The sequence below is a fragment of the Stenella coeruleoalba genome (assembly GCF_951394435.1).
Source record: "Stenella coeruleoalba genome assembly, chromosome: 2".
Classification (NCBI taxonomy): Eukaryota; Metazoa; Chordata; class Mammalia; order Artiodactyla; family Delphinidae; genus Stenella; species Stenella coeruleoalba.
In genome coordinates this window covers 177,347,345-177,367,959 of record NC_137147.1, presented here as the reverse complement: position 1 = coordinate 177,367,959, position 20,615 = coordinate 177,347,345, and the positions used below count along the sequence as shown (strand labels likewise).

At 43.5% G+C, this 20,615-nt stretch overlaps 1 protein-coding gene across 1 annotated transcript in view; it reads left to right on the top strand.

The window, feature by feature from the left end:
• The window catches only part of CUBN (cubilin), a 263,561-nt gene that overhangs the window by 117,417 nt on the left and 125,529 nt on the right, over nt 1–20,615 (top strand). Inside the window, exon 32 of the mRNA XM_079913331.1 lies at nt 18,852–19,011. Coding sequence (XP_079769457.1) covers nt 18,852–19,011 — 160 coding nt within the window. The remainder of the gene's footprint in view (nt 1–18,851; nt 19,012–20,615) is intronic.

Here is a 20,615-nt window from a genome sequence, read left to right as displayed (position 1 = left end):
TCATCTGAGTGGCCTCCCTAAATCTCCAGCCATGGAATAATGAGAGGAACCTTGCCTTGCTAATGCATCTAGGCCTTGGACATCTGGCCAAAGCAATTTAAACACTTCTTCAAAGGGAGATGAAATCATCCCAGATCTCACTTCTACCAATAATTTTCATATGCAACAGCAAGCACACTATGAAAGATATTTATATATAGGAGGAGAAGTGCAACATAAATGAGCTATAGCATGAATAACAGACAATGGAAATAAACACTGATAGGCACGGGTTAGTAAACAACTATGGTTACTAAGCTTATGGAGATAAAAGTCAAAATTAAAACTTTCAGCAAGGACTGCAAATCATAAAAAGTGACATTGCAAATATATATTTTTTTAAAGCTGAAAAATTTAAAGTGGATAAACACAGAAGCTGAAATTAATATCTCAGTGGAAGGATTTGGGGTGTTTTGCTTGTTTGTTTTTTGTATATTAGGCAAATTAGACAGAGATGAGAGAACAAATGAATTGGAAGATATCAGAAGAATCTATCCAGAAAAAAACAAAACAAAACAAAGCAAAAGGATGAAAAATACAGAGGGGAGATTAAGACAAATATAGGACACATATAAAAGATGTAACATACATTTACATACATGTATAAATGGAGCAGGAACAATATTCGAAGAGCTGATTACTAAGACTTTTCCCAAACTGATGAGAGACATCAATTTACAAACACAAGAATCCCAAGGGACCCTGTATACAGCCAAGCAAGGTAAATAGAAAGACATACTTATCTGAAAAAACTTAAAGATTTTAATCTTTATGTAAATGATAAAGAAAAAAATGTTACAGTCATCCAGGAGAGTAGGTGAGCGGGTGAACAAATTCTCTTTTAGGAAGTGGCAGGCTGAATGCTGACTTTTCAACAGTGAAAACTGGAAGGAGAAAAGACAAGAGTTGGTATCTTAAATTTGAAGGAAGAAAATAACTATCAGTCAGGAACTCTGTACTCTCCTAAAATAACCTTTAAACATGAAGGTGAAATAAAGCATTGAAGCAGTAGAGGTAACTTCAAGAGGAGGTCGAATGGGCCAGAGACAGCTTGTCTGCCTTACAGTTTTGCCTCTGGTGGGCAATTCTCCATCACTTTCTCCCAGTCTGTATGGTTCCAGGTATAGTTTCTTCTCTTTGGTAAAGTCCCTAATCCATAAGATTCAACGTGCAAAAGTGTGTGAACCAAACAAAGCCTAGGTCAAAGCCACGCCCAGCATGGCTGCATTATTTTCCTCCTGTGGTCATGAGCAGGATTTTCCACCTGCATGAGATATAAATACACAGACTGGGTTTTCTAGTAACCAGTGCCATATCTCAGCACACAGCTGGGCTTGACTTCACAAACTGTAGCCAGAGGAAACAGACAGGAGGAAGTAAAACCTCAAATATAATCTGGTCATTAGGCATGGAGATAAGAAAATAAACCCACATACAGGTGCCGGGAGGAGCCCAGTCTGGCAGATATGGTAAAATACAAAATGTAATCGTCCAAACAAGTTGCCAGGATCAGGGGATCCTGTATGAAGCAGTTGGGGTAACCCCGCCTGCGGGGAGATGCGAGTATCAGAAGCAGATGCTGCTAGGCCCTTGAGCAACACATGGATTCAAAAAGCGAACTGCACCAGCAGTGTGGGTCACCACAGTGCCGTGGTTAAGAAATCCAGCTCTGTGGTCGGGTGGCCCTGGGGCTGAGCCTGAATTCTGTCATTTGCTGGTTGAGTCGCCTCGGAGAAAGCGAATCTTTCAGCTTTGGTTTCCTTAATTGTGAAATGGGAACAGTAAGAGTATCTGTGTCAGATTTGTTGTTGGGTTACTGGAGGTCATGTCGGTGACCTGCTTGTCACATAGGAAGCCCCCCATTCATGCCAGCCCCTAGTCACAATGACACTGACGGTGAGCGTCCCCAGAGAGGCCTGTTCCAGGGGCAATGGTGGAGGAGGTGCTGTGGAATACGAGGACGAACAACCAGCTTAGGGTGCTGGGCCTCCGGGTCTTCAGTAAAAGAAGACCCTGTTTATGAACCTTTCTGCTAGCACAGCGCCAAGCATTTCGTGGACCCAGGACTCAATAAACTGCAATAATGATCACGAGGAAACAGGAGTGATTCATTTGGGCCTGGAAGCCAGAGCAGGTTTCACACCAAAGGTGACATTTACGTGGCAGAATTTCACTAGTAGACATGTGGCACAGAAGCCAGGGGAGGAAGCTCTGGGGAGAGAACAGGGTAGATTGTGTACAGAAGCGCGAGCGTGCACAGACATTTGGGCTGTAGCTCTGTGCTGGGGAGCGTGTGGAGACCCAGGGTCTATAGAAAACATCTGAACTGGACAAACTCTTGTGCTCTGTGAAGAATTTGAAATTATCCTATAGCCAGTTGGGGAGTTGATGAACGTTTTCTGTAATGTACTCAAAACTGTGTTTTATGATAATAACAGCAGCCCTGTGAGGCTAGGTTCGGCAGAGAAAGAGAAGGATGGTATAAAGGCTGACTGGAGAGCTATGGAAAAACCCTGGGCAGTGGCCTTCGGAGTGGAGAGAAAGGATGTACCGGCAAGCTCATGTTGGTGTAGCCACCGATACCTAGAGGCTAATTACACCGTGGAGGGTCAGCGGGAGGGGTGATAGAGATGCAGGGGTTAAGATGATTTGCTTGAAGAATGGGTAAATAATAATGTCATTGACTAAGAGAGTACTAAAGGGATAGAGTACTCAGATTGATTTGGAAACTTGAGATTGAAGGTCTACACTGCGTCCCTTATAGAGTTCAACAAACGGGTTCAGTGCTCAGGATGGGGTCTGAGCTGGACAAATCCACTTGAGGATAATTTCTGTATACTTGGATGGTTGTTAAAACCACAGAAGTAGATGGAATCCTATATATGAGTATTTTGTAAAGAGAAAAGGGCCAAGTAAACTCTTGGCCCTAAATCACCATTTAGGGGGAAGATGGAGAAACAAAGGACAAGGAGACTGCAGGGTACTCAAGGAGATGGGTGGAGAAGCAGAAGAGAATGGTAGCATAGAAACCAACAGAGAAGTCAGTTTTAAGAGTGGGTGGGCAAAGGTCAAATCCAGCAGATGAAGCTAAAGTGAAGCCACCAGATTCAGTCTTTGATGACCTTGTAAGAAGCAGGACTGGTGTGGGTAGTACTGGAAGATTCCAGATCACGATGGGTTAAGAGATACAGGAGCTTCTCAGCTTTTCCCCAGAATTATGAAAGTGAATGGTATAGAGGGATAAAGGGCCATAACCTGTGATAAGTCAGGATCGAAGGAAAGTTGTTATCATTATTTGTTTTAGTGGTGAAGAAGCTTAAGCATGCCAGGAGAGCAGGGTGCTGGTGACAGAAGAGCAGCTGAGTGTAAGAGATCAATGGAGTAAATGATGAAGCCATGTTATCAGGGCAGAGACCTGAGGAAGGGCCAGATTGGTTTTATAAATTTCATATTTTCAGAATGAGAAATTTGAACCCATGGCCAACCATAAGTTTCCTTTTCTGATTTGCAAATGTCTTTATATTGAAAGTTACAAAAGTCATATACAAGCTAAGTCATTTTTGTTTGTACAGTTTGTAACTCACCTTTACTAAAAGATAAAGAAATGTGAAAAAGGACTGTTCGCATAAGTTGGGGTGGAGATCTGCTGTGTACGGTTGCCAAGTGGACCCAGTTATGGGGATGGAGGTCTGCAGAGGTTTAGAAACAGGCAGGCAATGCACTGGCGAGGCTGGGAGCTTGGCTCCAATTTAGAGTTCGCTGTCCAGGGGTTCATGAAGGCAGGCGTTGAGGCACCAGCCATCTATCTTTATAGCTGGATGGACACTGGATGCGAAATGCCCCCGAAAATCTAGTATCTTACATAAGATCTCTGCAGTTTAAGTTCATACAAAGCCAGTCATTCATTTTGGAGACATTCAAGTTGATTTCTTGGTCCTGCTACTTAGACAGAGTCAGTAGCAAAGAGAAAAACATTCAGCTGCCAATGCTGCTGCCAGATAATGTTTGTGTTCATGGGATTTTTAATAGAGCTCAAGTGTATTATTCAATACCAAGGTAAATTGTGCTTGGATAGGACCAGCCATCAGGGTTTTAAACCTCCTCTATCAGTTTAGATTGCAGAGTCCCATTAGAGACCCAGCCATCTCTCAGAATTATTTGTAAGGAGTAGGACAGGATGCAGGGAATAGCGTTAGGAAGATATGTGTGCATATACCAGAGAAAGCCATCCCAGCCTTCAGTGGAAAACTGCACACGGCTCATTGGGGAGTGGGTTGAGTGGACTTTACTCCCTGGCATGATTATTGATATTCGATCTCAGTATTTTGAGCCACATGAGAACTTAGATAACATCGCAGAAGCATGTTTTCTAGAATTTCATGCTGCTGTAATAAAAAAAGAGAGAAACTAGATTTTTCTGACTGCTATTGAAGTGGTGATGGCATCATCTGGAACTCATCAGAAAGCTCAATTTACACTCAGGTTTCAGCTAATTTGGTAATACGTGTGCACTTTTTGCTCAGTCCCTGTGAGTGGCTGGCGTCGTTAACCTCTGGCTCTCCTGAAGGACACACTGTGACTGCTTCTTGCTACGGCAGCAGCGGGACCCACGGGCTGCACAGAACTTGTATGGTCAGCATGAAAACGGCTCCATTAGGTTGCATTTCACGAAGGCCTAGTATTAAAGTGACCTCCAACTGACAGCCTAATTGCTTAATTACAGGCTCTTTCCTGAGCCTTAAATTCACATAGCTCTGCGAGCTCTTATTGATCTAGAAATGGGGGTTGTAGCCCAGTGTGAGAGGGGAAGAGAGAAATCAGATCAGCCGCACGACTGGCCCCCAGAGACCCCGGGCCTCTGATTTCCACATCCTCTTTGCTCAGCACAATGGAATGTCTGCCTGGTGAGAATCAGTGAGAAACAGATAAAAGGAAGCAGACCACAGTCCTGGTCCAGCCTCTCATCTGGAGAAAGTATCCACTAGGGCTACAGGCCCTGCTACAAAAAAAACAGGCACATCGTGAGTCACGGTCTTCTTTCTGAAGCTCTTCGTGCTGCTCTAGGAGAAGGAAAGCAAAGTGTTGGATTTGAACGGAAGAAAACCAGATTCCCCCCACGCCAAAGCTGCAGTGCCCGTTGTTCACACTATCTGTCAGCAAGGCACAGGGTGGGACAGGGCAAACGTAAAACACAGTATCCGTATTTCGTTTTATTTTTTTAAGACACTACCTATGATGTGTTTCCTTTTAAAACATTGATCATTTCCAAACCTGAGCAAATAGACCCAGGAATAATAGAAGTCAGTACTTCAAAGAAACAATTCTTAAACAGTTCTTCTTTAAATAAGTACTGTTTTACAAATAGATCCATGACAGAAACCAGTCTCTTTCCCTCTCTTTCTCTCTCCCTCTCATATCTTCCCTTTTTCCTTTACTTCTCACCACAGAAAGTTTACCTTCCGTTTGATACTTGAGGAAGATCTCCGGTAATCTCTTTCAAATGTTTTATTTTGTGGCTTGCTTTTGGTAACCCCTTAGCCATTTGGCCTTCCGGTGCCAAGTTAGTTACCAAAAGCCACGCTGATACTTTCCATCCCCAGAGCAAAGAATCATTGAATTGGAGCCGCTGTCCGTAATCTGCGGACACAAGCTTTGTTTCTGTTTCAGCTCAGAATCTCCTTAAATGTATGTTTATTCATGAAAATAAAATGAACTTCTTGGATTTCTTTTCATACCAACGTTTCCAGTAATTCTTGGGTCCCTGCTTGCAACAACTGCAAATTATGAGAGTTTCTTGTCTCCTGTAAAATTTGGAACTGGAGTGCCACCCTGTAGAACAAAGAAACAGGAGTGACAAGAGTCCCGACACGAGATGTGTGCTGTGAACTGGGGATTTAATTTCAGAGGCCCGTTGCTGGAAAATATCACTGACGGAGGAAACCGATGCGTCCTCCACCCTCCGCCCTCCACCCCCAAGAAAAGCTGCTCTAATGAGCAGTACTTCCCTTTCCTTCCTTACCTAAATTTATGACTTTAACAGCTTGGATAATTTCCTGGTGGGGTGCGCTCCCTGTCACTTAGTATTTCCTCCGCCTGCAATCACCGTTCCAACACGGGGGCTCCATTAGCAGCTATGCTGCCCTCCTCCCGTTTGCCACACGTGAATGCATTTCACGGACTCTCATGCTCCAGACGGACTTGGCAGCCTGACGTGAATGATGTCTTCTCTGCCCTGAGATCTTACCCACCACATGTCTTGACCCCGATATACTTCAAGGCAATCCAAGCAGTAGACACGTGTTGCGAGAATGAATTAAAAATGAAGTAAAGGGGAAAGACCAGGTTGAAAGCCAATAAGGCCAGGGGCGAGGTGAGCAAAGACGCCATGCTGGTCTAATGAGACTGTGGTTAGACCAGGAAAGGACAAGGAGTGGACGTATATCTGGATCCAAGACTAGAGCCGAGTTAGGAATCGGGGATTTGGGTGTTAGGTTTAGTGATTGGTCCTGGGCACTGTGCCCGCTTTGTTCCAGCCGGCTCAGTTAGCACGCTGGGAATCCCGTGCGTGTACAGTGGGGTGGAATGCATGACAGGTGCCAGCCACTCCAAAATCCACAAGGGCCCCAAATAAGACTTTCTGAAAGGCCACTGAGGATGCTTGCTTGCAAGTCTGAAGAAGAGAGAGGTGACTTCCACTCTGTTTCCCCGGATTTTCTTTCCAGATGACGACGGACATGTCACTAGCTTCCTGGAATCATGATCTCCCAGTATTCTATTGTCAGTGAAGAAAACTTGATTTTATCTTTTTGGTTGTTTTAATGATAACTGATCAGAGGCCAGACGGATGGGGTTCACATGCTGGCTCCACACTACCCAGTGTGTGACTGTGAACAGTGACTTATGTCTTCTGCGCCTCAATTCTACCAGCTGCAAAAAGGAATTGTAAGAAAGATGGAACTTTTTTAAAGACCTAAATGTAAGGCCAGACACTATCAAACTCTTAGAGGAAAACATAGGCAGAACACTCTATGACATCAATCACAGCAAGATCCTTTCTGACCCACCTCCTAGAGAAATGGAAGTAAAACCAAAAATAAACACCTAATGAAACTTCAAAGCTTTTGCACAGCAAAGGAAACCCTAAACGAGATGAAAAGACAACCCTCAGAATGGGAGAAAATATTTGCAAATGAAACAACTGACAAAGGATTAATCTCCAAAATTTATAAGCAGCTCATGCAGCTCAATAACAAAAAAACAAACAACCCAATCCAAAAATGGGCAGAAAACCTAAATAGACATTTCTCCAAAGAAGATATACAGGTGGCCAACAAACACATGAAAGGATGCTCAACATCACTAATCATTAGAGAAATGTAAATCAAAAGCACAGTGAGGTGTCACCTCACACCAGTCGGAATGGCCATCATCAAAAAATCTACAAAGAATAAATGCTGGAGAGGGTGCGGAGAAAAGGGAACCCTCTTGCACTGTTGGTGGGAATGGAAATTGATAACAGCCACTATGGAGAACAGTATGGAGGTTCCTTAGAAAACTCAAAATAGAACTACCATAAAACCCAGCAATCCCACTACTGGGCATATACCCTGAGAAAACCATAATTCAAAAAGACACATGTACCACAATGTTCATTGCAGCTCTATTTACAATAGCCAGGACATGGAAGCAACCTAAGTGTCCATCGACAGATGAATGGATAAAGAAGATGTGGCACATATATACAATGGAATATTACTCAGCCATAAAAGGAAACGAAATTGAGTTATTTGTAGTGAGGTGGATGGACCTAGAGTCTGTCATACAGAGTGAAGTAAGTCAGAAAGAGAAAAACAAATACCATATGCTAACACATATATATGGAATCTTAAAAGAAAATGGTTCTGAAGAACCTAGGGGCAGGACAGGAATAAAGATGCAGACCTACTAGAGAATGGACTTGAGGACACGGGGAGGGGGAAGGGTAAGCTGGGACGAAGTGAGAGAGTGGCGTGGACATATATACACTACCAAATGTAAAATAGATAGCTAGTGGGAAGCAGTCGCATAGCACAGGGAGATCAGCTCGGTGCTTTGTGACCACCTAGAGGGGTGGGATAGGGAGGGTGGGAGGGAGACGCAAGAGGGAGGGGATATGGGGATATATGTATATGTATAGCTGATTCACTTTGTTATACGGCAGAAACTAACACACCATTGTAAAGCAATTATACTTCAATAAAGATGTTAAAAAAAAAAGAAAGAAAGGTGGAATTTTAAAAAATATGCTTAAAGCGTTAATCACAGTGTCTGGTACAGATAAGTGTTAGCTGCTGCTCCTGGTGTTTCTATTACTACTATTACTGTTTCTATTACTACTATACTATGTTAAAGGTCTAAACTTATCTTTTTGAAAATTGTGAACCTTAGGTACACAGACCTGGATCCATAATCCTTAGTTCATTGCTATCATGATTAGTTTGTGAACAGGCTTATTTTATCTTAAAGTATTTTTTTTAATCTTAAATAATATATTATAAAAATTTTCACACACTCTTCGCTATATCATCTCATTAAATTCTTTTCACTTCAGAAGTGGCTTATTTTGATACCTTCTAGAAGATTCACAAGTGAGTTAAGAAGGAAAAAAGTGATAGTGCAGAAAATGAAAAGAAAAGCAAGTTCATATACGTTTATAATTTGTTTGCATGGAAAGCTTAGCTCTGAAGTTAAGGTGAAGCATTGGCATACTTTGGGGAATGTAAAACATGCTGTGTGTTTTGTTTTTGAATTGAAATGCTTTCTTCTTACTCCAGTTTATACTCATTTTAACCCACACATATAGTTGGTTTATTTTCTCCCTGAGCAAGATGAAACTTAGTAAAAGAAGAAGACAGTAGGAATATTTTCCCACCTCCTACTCTCCAACGATCTGAGGGAATATATTCCAGTTTCTAGAAATGAAAATACAAACATTACTGAGGAAGCTAATATCCGTTTTCCCCCTTCATCATGTGCTTTGGCCTGTGAGTGATGAGTGTTTCAGCGAGGGGACCATGAGTCACTCCATCACCAGGGCTTTGACCCTGGGGGAGGGGCTACTCGCCGCACCCCTATCAGCCACTCTTCTTGGTTCTGAGCAAGGCATCCGTGATGGCTCGTCTTTATTCAGTACAGTTTTAAAATGGATCGGGACACTCCGCCTTCCTTTTGTATTGGATTTTACATTTTAGAAAGCTCCTTGCCCAGGGGTAGTTGTTTGGAGACTGAATTAAAGGGGGACACAGATTCAGGCAGGGGAAGTTTTAGGCTCCTTTGGTGACCTAGGCAAGACAGCATGAAGTCCCACAGCAAGACACTGCCGGGCAGGTGGAGGCAAGGGGTGCAAGAGACACGTCGGAGGAAGAGTTAACAGAACATAAGGATCCATTCCACTGGGGGATAAGGGAGGGATCTAAAAAGGCTTGGCAATTGGGTACATACTCTGGCATTTACTGAGGCAAGAAATGAAGCTGGGGCTTCCCTGGTGGCGCAGTGGTTGAGAGTCCGCCTGCCGATGCAGGGGACGCGGGTTCGTGCCCCGGTCCGGGAAGATCCCACATGTCGCGGAGCGGTTGGGCCCGTGAGCCATGGCCGCTGAGCCTGCGGGTCCGGAGCCTGTGCTCCACAATGGGAGAGGCCACAACAGTGAGAGGCCCGAGTACCGGAAAAAAAAAAAAAAAAAAAAGAAATGAAGGTGCAGGAGGAATTAGGGGGAGGGGGCGATGATTTCAGTTTGAGACGTTGACTTCCAAGGTTGATGGAACATACCAGCAATGGTGTCTGGAATGCAGTCAGGTAGCTGAGCCTGGAGCTTGGAGAGAGAGCTGGACTACGGTTGTACGTAGTAGCCAACTAGCACGTGTCTTGGAAATCTTAAAACAGAAGCCATATCCTTGACACATGCCGTCAGGCAGCAGCAGGCTAGATTAAACGGCGTGAATAGCCACCTGGCTTAGGTACTGCGGTACAGTTATATGAGTAGCATATTTTCCTGTCTCTGTACGGGGTCATTTACATGTCCGTCTGGCTAAACACTTGAGCACTTTAAATATATATGTTATTTTAAATTTTTATATGCTCCTCATACTAAGTTTCTAAAATACAGAAAAGAAAAAATAAGAAATTGATGGCATCCATAATATTGCAATACAAACTATTAACATCTTGGCTCATTTCCTACAGAAACACACACATGCACACTTACACACACAGACACGAAGAGAGTTAATATAAAACTGCGTATAGTTTTGTATCCTGCCTTTTTTCACTTAGCTTATTTAATATGCTTCTTCTTAAGAAGAGTTTCTTTGGCCATATAATCAGTTACATGGACACCGTAGAATTGAGTTAAGCACTAGCTTATCATTGATCACTTAGGTTACTTCTATTCTTTTCTTATTATAATAATGCTCTGAAGAGCATATTTATATGTAAATCTTAGTCTACATTTCCCATTATTTCCTTTATATAGATTCTCTTTTTCTAATTGAAAACTCTATTATGAAATATTTTAAATCTACAGAAAAGTATCAGCTACACAACGCATGTAAAGTATAGCATGAACAAAAACATCCTCCTTGCTAAATCTCAATATTTGGCCGTATTTGCTTCAAGTTCTTTGTTTTGTTTTTTTTCCCCCAAAAGAAATGCATTCCTTTTGAGGCCCCATGTGTAGCCCACACTGTTCCATTCCCAGCCCCTGGCCCAGAGGAAAGCAATTTATGAGAAATTGTGTTTACAATTCCCAAGGCTACTTTGGTACTTTTTCATGGTATGTGTGCATCTGTATACAGTATGTAATGTTATTTTGCGTGTTTTACAAATATGTGTTATGTTGTATTATGTACATCAAGTAAATGTATTATGTTCAAGTAAATAAATTATTATGTACAATTTATTTATCTGAGGAACATAATACAACATAACACATATTCTTCCATCCACTCTTTTCATCCAACAATCTGTTTTGAACGTTTTTCTGCACTGTGGTGCATTCAGATCGAATGCATTCTTTTTGCCACCATACAAGATTCCACTCTATCAACATCCCATGAGTCACGTACCCACGTACTGTTAGTGCACATTTCAGTTGCTTCTGATGTTGTACTATGGCAACCCTCAGCAAGGAACATTCTTGTCCACATTTCTGAATGCAGTCATGCAAGAGTTTGTCTCGGGTAGACGCCCGGAAGTGAAAGAGCTAACTTTTACATTTCCTGTGTTGCCAAATTCCACTAAAAAATGTGTGCGTGAGCATTCCTATCATGAAACAGGAGAAACTTACCTTCATATTATCTACCCCCATTTTTAAGACGATGAAACTCATAACTAGAAGCTTCTGAAGTGCAGGAACAAACAAGTATCCCAGATGGACCCAGGACTGGAGTCTAGGTGTTCTGACTCTCAGAGTGCTTCCAGGTGTTCTGATCACGAGATCCCTGTGCTTCCCAGGTGTTCTGAACCTAAGGTCACTGTGCTCTCCTCTGGGCCTTAGTCGGTCAGATGGAACATGTCAGATGGGCCGAATCCCGTATGTAGCCTGTCAGTGAAGGCTGAGCATTGAGAGGCCATGAACAGGGTGGTTTGAGACGAGTGTGAGTGTTGACATCCACTTAGGCTCCACTTTTTGGACATTTTTGAAGCTGTGCTGTGAAGCCGGGTTTGGTGTTGCAGGGAAAATGATTGGAGAGGAACACAGAGATTTTTAAGGAAATCACTGTTCTTCCTGAACTAGACCGGATACTTTGTCATCCCCAACTCAACCTGCTGCATTAACGATCTTATGAATTCTTGAACAAGCTGTGATAGCTTTACTTTCCAAAGAACTAAGGAAGAAACAAGGAAAGAAAACAAGGGCGTTCGCCATCAGGGTAACACATTCGCTGAATGCGCATCTCACGCCAGGCAGGTCACCGTCACCACGGCAGCTCCTCGGGGAGGGCCAGCGGTTCCAAGGACAGTGGAGATGCCGCTCTCTCTCCATTTCTTCCCTTTGTGTACACAACTCAGCCCACCCCCCGGCTGCCCCGTCACTACAGCCAGTCACCCCTTAGACCTCAAGTAATTTCCAAGTCACTAAGTTCCATGAATGACTTTTGGTCCCTTCGGTGGAAGGTGACACAGGGGGTCGCTCCAGGTGAGGGAAAGGAGACTCAGAGGCCTGGGAAACCCATCGTCCCATAATATTTCCAGGGACTCTTGTGTGGAGAAGTGAGGCGGGGGGGAGTGGTCACCCAGATGTCCGTTTCTTGTCACTGTTTACATTTCAAGGCCTCTGTCTCTTGCTTCTTATGGCCGTTCCCTTTCTCTCTACCCCTTCTTAAGAAAAAGTTGGGATTTAGACCTCTCTGCTTTATTTCTCCAAAATACTACACACGTGAGGCTCTATTATATGGTAGACTGCCTAAATATTGCAGGTGAGCTAAAATGTGATATTAGACATCCTTGCCCTAAAAACTCCAGTGTGCATTCCTTGCTCAGTGCCTCATTTCACACCCCCTGGATTGGTTATTTGTTGCTGCCTACAAACGTATCCCCAAACGTAATAGCTCAAAACAACAATAATTCTAGTTTCTGTGGGTCAGGAACCCTGGTGTGACTTACCACGTGGCCGTTGGCAGGATTCGGTTCTTTGCAGGCTGTGGCTAGAGGCCTCCCTCAGCCCCTCGCCACGCGGCCTCTCTGCAGAGCATCCCACAGCACAGCAGCTGCTTCCTCAGGGCGAGCAGTCCAGGGCGCAGGGGACAGTTTCAACAAGAGGGGCTGCCAGCAAGATGCAAGGGTCCATCTGTCCCAACCGAGCCATGGCAGTGAGACCCCTCACTCTGACCTTGTCCTGTTTATCAGAAGCAGGTCGTTAGGTCCATGCCACCCTCCGGGGAAGAGGCTGCACAGGGCGTGAAGCACTGGGGGCCAGGTCAGAAGTTGCCACCCTGTGCTCACCCCACCACCCCAGCTGGACAGTTTTCATGGATTATGTCTCCAACTCAGGCTCCCGTCGTGCCGGATGAACCCCCACCTTTGGACCTCTTTTTGTCTTTGCCTCCCTAGCTTTCCCATTCCCTCCCTACGATGTTTTATCCATTTCTTAAACAGCAATTTAGTGATCTCTTCATCCCACTTTAATAGCAGAGGCTAATATCTATTAAGTACTTACTGTGTGCCAGAAACGACCCGACGTACCTTTATGCCTTTTAACTTATTTAATTCTGACGAACAGTATGAACGATATTCTCATGTCAGTCCAGTTTTACAGATTAGGCAGCTGAAGGACAGAGAGGAGAGAGACCCGTCCACAGTAAGTCACGTAGCATCTCTCCCCTGGCAGTCGTTCTCTGAGAGCCTGCGAGGGTGTTTTGCTAAATAAACACCTTCTGTTTTTTTCTCTTTGAAAGGAATTCTGCCACCTGCTTTTAAAGAATACATGTTGTTATATAATACATATTTCCATCATCAGTAAGTATATGGAAAGGCGAAAGGTTCCCTTTGCTTGGCTCCTTTATTTTCTCAAATTGCCGGTCCCTGGACTCTGACCACTGGCCTCTCTAAACATCATCCGGAAGGGGTGCTGGTCTCTCGTTTGAATGGTTTGCCTCCCCGTCACTTGGTGCTGCAGTTGACACATGTCAGCTTTGAAAAGGGGTTGATATTTACTCAGATCTCCTTAACATTATAAAGCATCAAGTATTAAAGTTCATAAGTGTTTGGCTCAGTTCTACCCTCTGGCTACAGCTCAGGGTATATAGAGGGTCCCCGGTGGTACCGTAATGTCATGTGTCCTGGATACTCTGGGCCTTGGGGGTCGGTCCGGTGTCCTGCACCCACCTTCCGCCATCCTCCTCCTCTCGTGGTCCTGGTGAGGGGCTGGCACAGCCCGTGAGAGGGCACCTGGCTGCTGCGTGTGTGACCTGGCCCCTGACCTTGATCGGAGCCTCCTCCACTGCCCTCTGGGTCCGGAAGCAGCTCCACTTGACCTCTTTCCCACGGTGAATAACCTCTTCCCCGCCGTCGTGCCTGCTGTGCGCTTGTGCTGCCCAGTCCACGAGACAAGAAGCAGCTTTCTTTCTTAACTCTGGGTTTTCCTCAACCTTAGTCCGTTGTTCTCAGGGGTCATATGCTCTTTATACACGATATTTACTTACTCATTTGTACATCAGACGTTTATTGTCTGTTATGTGCCTGGTTCTGTTCTTTTAAAAAGTCTCCTATTTTTGTACGATAGAGGTAAGTTCAGGTATTTTTAACGTATGTGCTGGTATCTGGAAATCTGACAGACTCTGAATACTTTGTAAAGACACTGATTAACTTTAGCGAAGAAATTAGATTACTGCTTAACTCCATCTGCCTGTCTTTAGAGCCCCTGTAGTTGGAACTCCCACGGATGGCGGCTGCTTTTTCTTTTGTGGATTCAACTTCAGCATTTTATTTTACTGGAGTTATCTAGAAATGAGTTAGTCGCAATGTGCAGTTCTTTTTTGTTTGTTTGTTTGTTTTGTATATGTCTCTTTTTACCACCTAAGCAACAGATCAGAAAATCAATTCCCAGGCCCAGGAAACTCTTGGCAGTAGACTTACATAAGGCTTATATATCTATAAGCTATGTGAATATGTTATGTGTATAGCCAGTAATAATATAATTTGCTAGCTCTGCCTTAGGAACTAAATGGAAGTAAAGGAAATGCATACTGATAATTTTTATGACTTTAGAATTTAAAAAAATAGCAACAAGATTTCTCCTATTTTCTTCCCTGCAGTTTTTTCCTTATAATTTTTTTTTGCAAATTTTACATCAAGTTTATTTTCTTCCAGGTTTATTGAGATATAATTAACACACAGCACTGTGTAAGGTGAGGTGTACAGCATAATGATGTGACCTACGTACAGCGTGAAGTGATGACTCCAGTAAGTTTAGTGAACACCCATCATCCGATATAGACACAAAAGAGAAGAAATAGGGAAAGTATTTGTCCTTGTGCTGAGAGCTCTTGGGATTGACAACTTTCTTCACAACTTTCCTGTATAACATACAGCAGTGTTGATTCTGTTTATCATGTTGTACGTCACATCCCTGGTTCTTAGTCATCTCGTAACGGGAGGTTTGTACGTTTTGACCCCCTTCCTCACCATGCAAAAATACCACATTATTACTGACTGTGTTCCTCACACTGTATGTTTCACCCCCATGACTCATTTATCTTGTAACTGGCAGTCTGTCCCTCTTAATCTCCTTCACCTATTTCTCTCCTCCCCTCACCCACTCCCCTCTGACAACCACCTGTTTGTTCTCTGTATCCATAGCTCTGTTTCTGTTTTGTTATATTTGTTCATTTGTTTTATTTTTTAGATTCCACATGTAAGTGAGATCATATAGTAGTAGTCTTTCTCTGTCTGACTTATTTTACTTAGCACCATACCCTTTAGATCCGTTCATGTTGTCACAAATGGCAAGATTTCATTCTTTTTTGTGACCGAGTAATATTCCATTGTATATATATGCCACATCTTCTTTATCCATTCTTCTGTCGATGGACACTTAGGTTGCTTCCATGTCCTGCCTATTGTAAATAGAGCTGCAATGAACACTGTGGTACATGACTCTTTTTTAATTATGGTTTTCTCAGGGTATCTGCCCAGTAGTGGGATTGCTGGGTCATATGGTAGTTCTATTTTTAGTTTTTTAAGGAACCTCCATAGTGGCTGTAGCAATTTACATTCCCACCCACAGTGCACCAGGGTTCCCTTTTCTCCACAGTATCACCAACACTTCTTTGCAGTCTTTCTGATGATGGCCTTCATTCTGCCAGGTGTGGGATGATATCTCATTCTGGTTTTGATTTGCATTTTCCTGGTGATTAATTGTCTTGAGCATCTTTTCAAGGACCTGTTGGTAAAATCAGCATTTCAATGTGGGATTATGGCAAAAGAGAGTCATATTGGGCTCGGAGCTTGATAACTCAGTGGAGGTTGGATTCCTTATAATTTTATAAATGAACGCTTAAATTGATTTGATATTACTCTCAAATAAAAGGACTACTATTCCAAACTGTTAAAAAAAAGAAGACCCCAGCTGTCTCCTTGATAACGTGAGGTCTTACACTTTCATAAAATGGTAATTGGGAACATATAACTTAATAACTATCATACACATTGTAAAGAGAAGTAACATGATATAATACAGAATTTGGAGAGAGAAGAATTAAGTTCCTGGTTCTGCTACTCAGTAGCTCCGTGATCATGGGTCACTAGCTCCATGATCGTGGGTCACTAGCTCCCATTGGATGAGACAATAGTAGCTAGCACACTTGTGAAGTCTCACTTTCTTCACTAAAAAAACGAAAAACATCACATGCTGTTGAGGACTAGTTTTAGAGATGTTTGCACTGGTGCTTGTAAAATTACAACATGCTAACCAAATGTAGGGTGACATTGGTATATAATTTTGATTTAGGGACATTGGAAACCTTCTATCTTGGATCTGTTCCTTGTGAAGTAATGCCCCAGGTGTATGAATTTCAGCCAGAGTCCTGTGATTCCAGGATCTCGGGGGTAGGAGGGGCTGGAAACATGTAGACCTCCTAGAAGATGTGTTCTTTTAAAGAACCTCCAGGGAAATGGTTCATTCATGGGACTTTCTGAATGACTTTCGCCTTCACTTTCTACCTTCCTTATTTTGCCTTAAGAGGATTTCAACCATTCAGAGAGAGGAAGACAACTTAGAAAGGGAAGGAACAATATCTACTTACTCCCTAGCCCTCTGAATTTGGAGAGAGAGAAAGGAAACTAGAGGAGTCTTGGCTTTGTGAGTTCATGGACTTGTAAAAATCCTCTGCATGTGTGTGTATCGTTGGGTGTTGTTTGTTGCTTTTTGGGGGACGTCTATAAACCTCATAGAACCCATGTTCCACTGAAGTTTAAGAAATGCTCTTTTAAGCAAACAAACCAGTCACCTTGAGAGAAGCAAGTGGTCTTGTACAAGCAGTCTTGACCAAGGGTCGGTTGCCATATTCCCCAGACCCCTGGACCCCAGATGTTCTAAGAGGGTAGTCTTTAAAGCAAGATAGTATTAATATAACATTACTGAAATCCTACGTTATTATAGCTATAAACTCAGGAAAGTTTAAAACCAAGTACAGAGATAAACAAATCTTGGATTAAACCCATGGTGGTAATACTTGCGAGTAGGGTGCAGTGTAAATGCAGTATAAGAGGTTGTGTAATGATGGCGTGTGTGTGGGTTTGGCTCCTATTCAAGGTATTCAGAAGAGGCAGTCACACTAGATTGCAAACTATATTTTGAATTGGTTGAGAATATATCATTTAGTTTTTAATCAACCTTTAAATGTTGAGTGAAAATCAGTTTTAACGTTTTATTGGATATATAGATTTAAAGATTAGGACATTGAGGGAAACAAAGAAAAAAGAAGTGATGCTCCAGAGCATTTATGTGAAATCCATCATCGTAAAAGTTTTCGCCCCTCATTAGAGTTAAAGGTCCTATTGATGTTTGACTCATGTGCTCATACAAATTAAACTGAGAATAGCCTCCCAGTCACACTTACGTGCTAAGGAGAACGCTGATTGTAATCACTAGGTATTCTAAAGTCACTTGTGTGTACCCTCCTTGTATTAAGTTCCCGACTTTCTGTTTTCTCCCAGGGCTTTCTTGTGAAATGTAAATAGCAATTTATGTTGCATGAAACAGTCATATTTTAACCTCATACTTTTACTCCCACCCTGGCGGTTGGCCAGCTGATGCATCTATCTTGCTTAATTGAAATCTTGCATTGGACAAAACGAAAGGTTTAATTCTGGACTCCAGAACCTAGCTGTCTGGTTCACCGTGTCCTGCTCCCTCTTAGGAACTGTGTGTCTTGGTCACATCAGTGAGCTCTCTGTGCATCCGTTATCCTCTTCTTGAAAATGGAGGGAATCTGGGGAGGAGGAAACTGGAGAGTATATGTGAAAGGCTGAATCCAGTTCCTGGCTCATAGTAAACGTTTAATGAACGGTTGCTGTCATTATTATTATCATCCAGAGACAAAGAACTCATTTCCCCCCAGTTTACACATAAGAGCATTCTAAGATTCACACCAGACACACAGAATCCCAAGAAAATGCGCAAGCTTCAATTTCACACACCAGTACAGCAATTTTGGGGGTCTGTAATGTAAACTCTGTTCCACTGGCACATATGGAAGGTCAGCTAAGTCCCAGTGCAGAACTGGGCAGCACAGAGCCCAATATCTTTTTTAAACTAATGAGGTAATTTTCTAAATCAGCCTCACATCACTACGTCATTTGAAAGAATTCTACCATTTCTCTTCCTCTTGACCATGACCCCATGAAGAGCATAAAGTTCCAGCAAAGGCTGGGTTTCTGAAAATGAATGATTCCTCCTCATTATTTCTTATGTATTTGCTCCATGTTCATTCTTGTGTCAGCACATGTGAGCATGGCCCATGATGTAACTGCCCTGGAGTCAGGAGAGTTAGAAAGCAGGGAAAGGCCTGGCATTTATAAAGACATCCAGGGATCTAATGGCGAGTTTCTTGGGCACAGAAACTCCTACTGAAATCCCTAGTTTTCCTAGAAATGACCAAAGACTCAGACACTCCAATGGACCCGAGTGACAAGACAATAAAATGAAGCACTGGATTCCAGCAAATGTGTTTTCTACTAGGTCACCGACGTGCAGGTACTCCACGGAACAGGCGCCTTGTACAGGCAGATCTGAAGTTCTGAACCGCTGTGTTCCCTGTTGTGTTTCTTTGTAGGCATTTGATGGTTTAAGCTCTGCAGCCCCTCGCCTTGCCGGTGTGTGTGGAAGACAGCAGCTGAGGAACCCCTTCACCTCTTCAGGAAACAGCCTCTTCCTGCGATTTCAGTCTGGCCCTTCCAGACAGAGCCGGGGGTTCCGCGCTCACTTCAGACAAGGCAAGTTCCGCGCGGGTCTCCCGGAAGCACAAACCATCTGTTCTTAAGTGCCCCTCTTGGTGCTGCAGTAAAATGAGACCGAAATCGGTCCCAGCTTTCTACTTAACATGCGACAATTTCAGTAGAACAAAGGAACCGTGGTTTGCAATGATTCCAACTGTTGATACTTTTAACTTTTCCTTTGTCCAACTAAGGTGACGCGAACTTCCTTGGGATCGCTGTATCTCTCAAGCACATTTTCAGAATAACACTTAAAAGTGCCTTTAATATTAGAGACACTATTAAAGAAGTGTTTATCCAGGTTCATTTATTCACAGATATATTATCTAGTATTTATCCAAAGTTCTATGCTAAGAGATACGCTACTATAAATTACAAGACTTTCTTGTAATATAAAGTCAGGTTCTAACCCTCAAGGTAGTGGTTGCCCTCCACCTGAAGAATCAGTATTGTTTTCCATTGATTTCTTCTTTTCTCTTTTCTTTTCTTTTTTTTTTTTTTTGGCCGCACTATGCGGCCTGCATGGAACCCAGGCCACAGTAGTGAAAGCGCTGAGTCCTAACCACTGGACCGCAAGGAAATTCCCCATTTTTTTTTTCTTAAAGCACCACTTCCTACTAGACCTTTTCACCCATTGCCTTTCATCTGGGAATTTTAGAGATTAACCCTTTATTCCACTGTCAGAGACGGAACCCAGAGCTGGGTGGGTTGTTGTCCCCTTAATACGCCTTTGATTTTTATTGGGAGGATCCTTGTCATTTCAAACAAGTGTGGTCTATTTAGTCATTTCATCTGTTTCAGTGGACTTGGCTTGCCCGGATTCTGCAGTAAAGAGCCCTGGCTAGGAAGAGTTTCTGGGTTGAGGTCTGCCCAAGGTGCACTGTAGGCTTTGGAGCAAGAAGACTGCGAAGTTCTTTCAAAGAAAGAACAGCTTCTTTTTTTTTTTTTTTTTTTTTTTTTTTTCCGTACGCGGGCCTCTCACTGTTGTGGCCTCTCCCGTTGCGGAGCACGGGCTCCGGACGTGCAGGCTCAGCGGCCATGGCTCACGGGCCCAGCCGCTCCGCGGCATGTGGGATCTTCCCGGACCAGGGCACGAACCTGCATCCCCTGCATCGGCAGGCGGACTCCCAACCACTACGCCACCAGGGAAGCCCAAGAACAGCTTCTTAACACTCTTTCTTTTCATTTAATTAATCACTTACGTTTTGCTTCATAGCAAAGAAGTCCCCGGCGGGTCTTCTCTGGGCTGCTATAGTGGCCTTCCGGCCTCACCTGCCCTTCTCCCATATTCCTCCAAAGTCAACGTGCAGTAGCGAGTTCTGATTCTGACCTTCAGTGCTCCATTGTCTGTCCTGACTCCACACCGACCAGGGCGTGGAGCCCAAGCTTCTCCACACAGGCACAGAATCTGCCCTGCTCTTTTTCCAGCATCGCTCGACCCTCCTCACGCGCCCCATGCTTCGGCCAAGCGTGTGTGGTGCAGCCCGTGCCCTCCTCTGTCTTTGCTCGGGCTGCCCTGGGCCACTCTCCCTCACCCCCGAATCCTCCTTCAGCGCTGTCTGCGCCATGAGATGCCTTGTACACCCCCCCGTCTTCTACTCCCA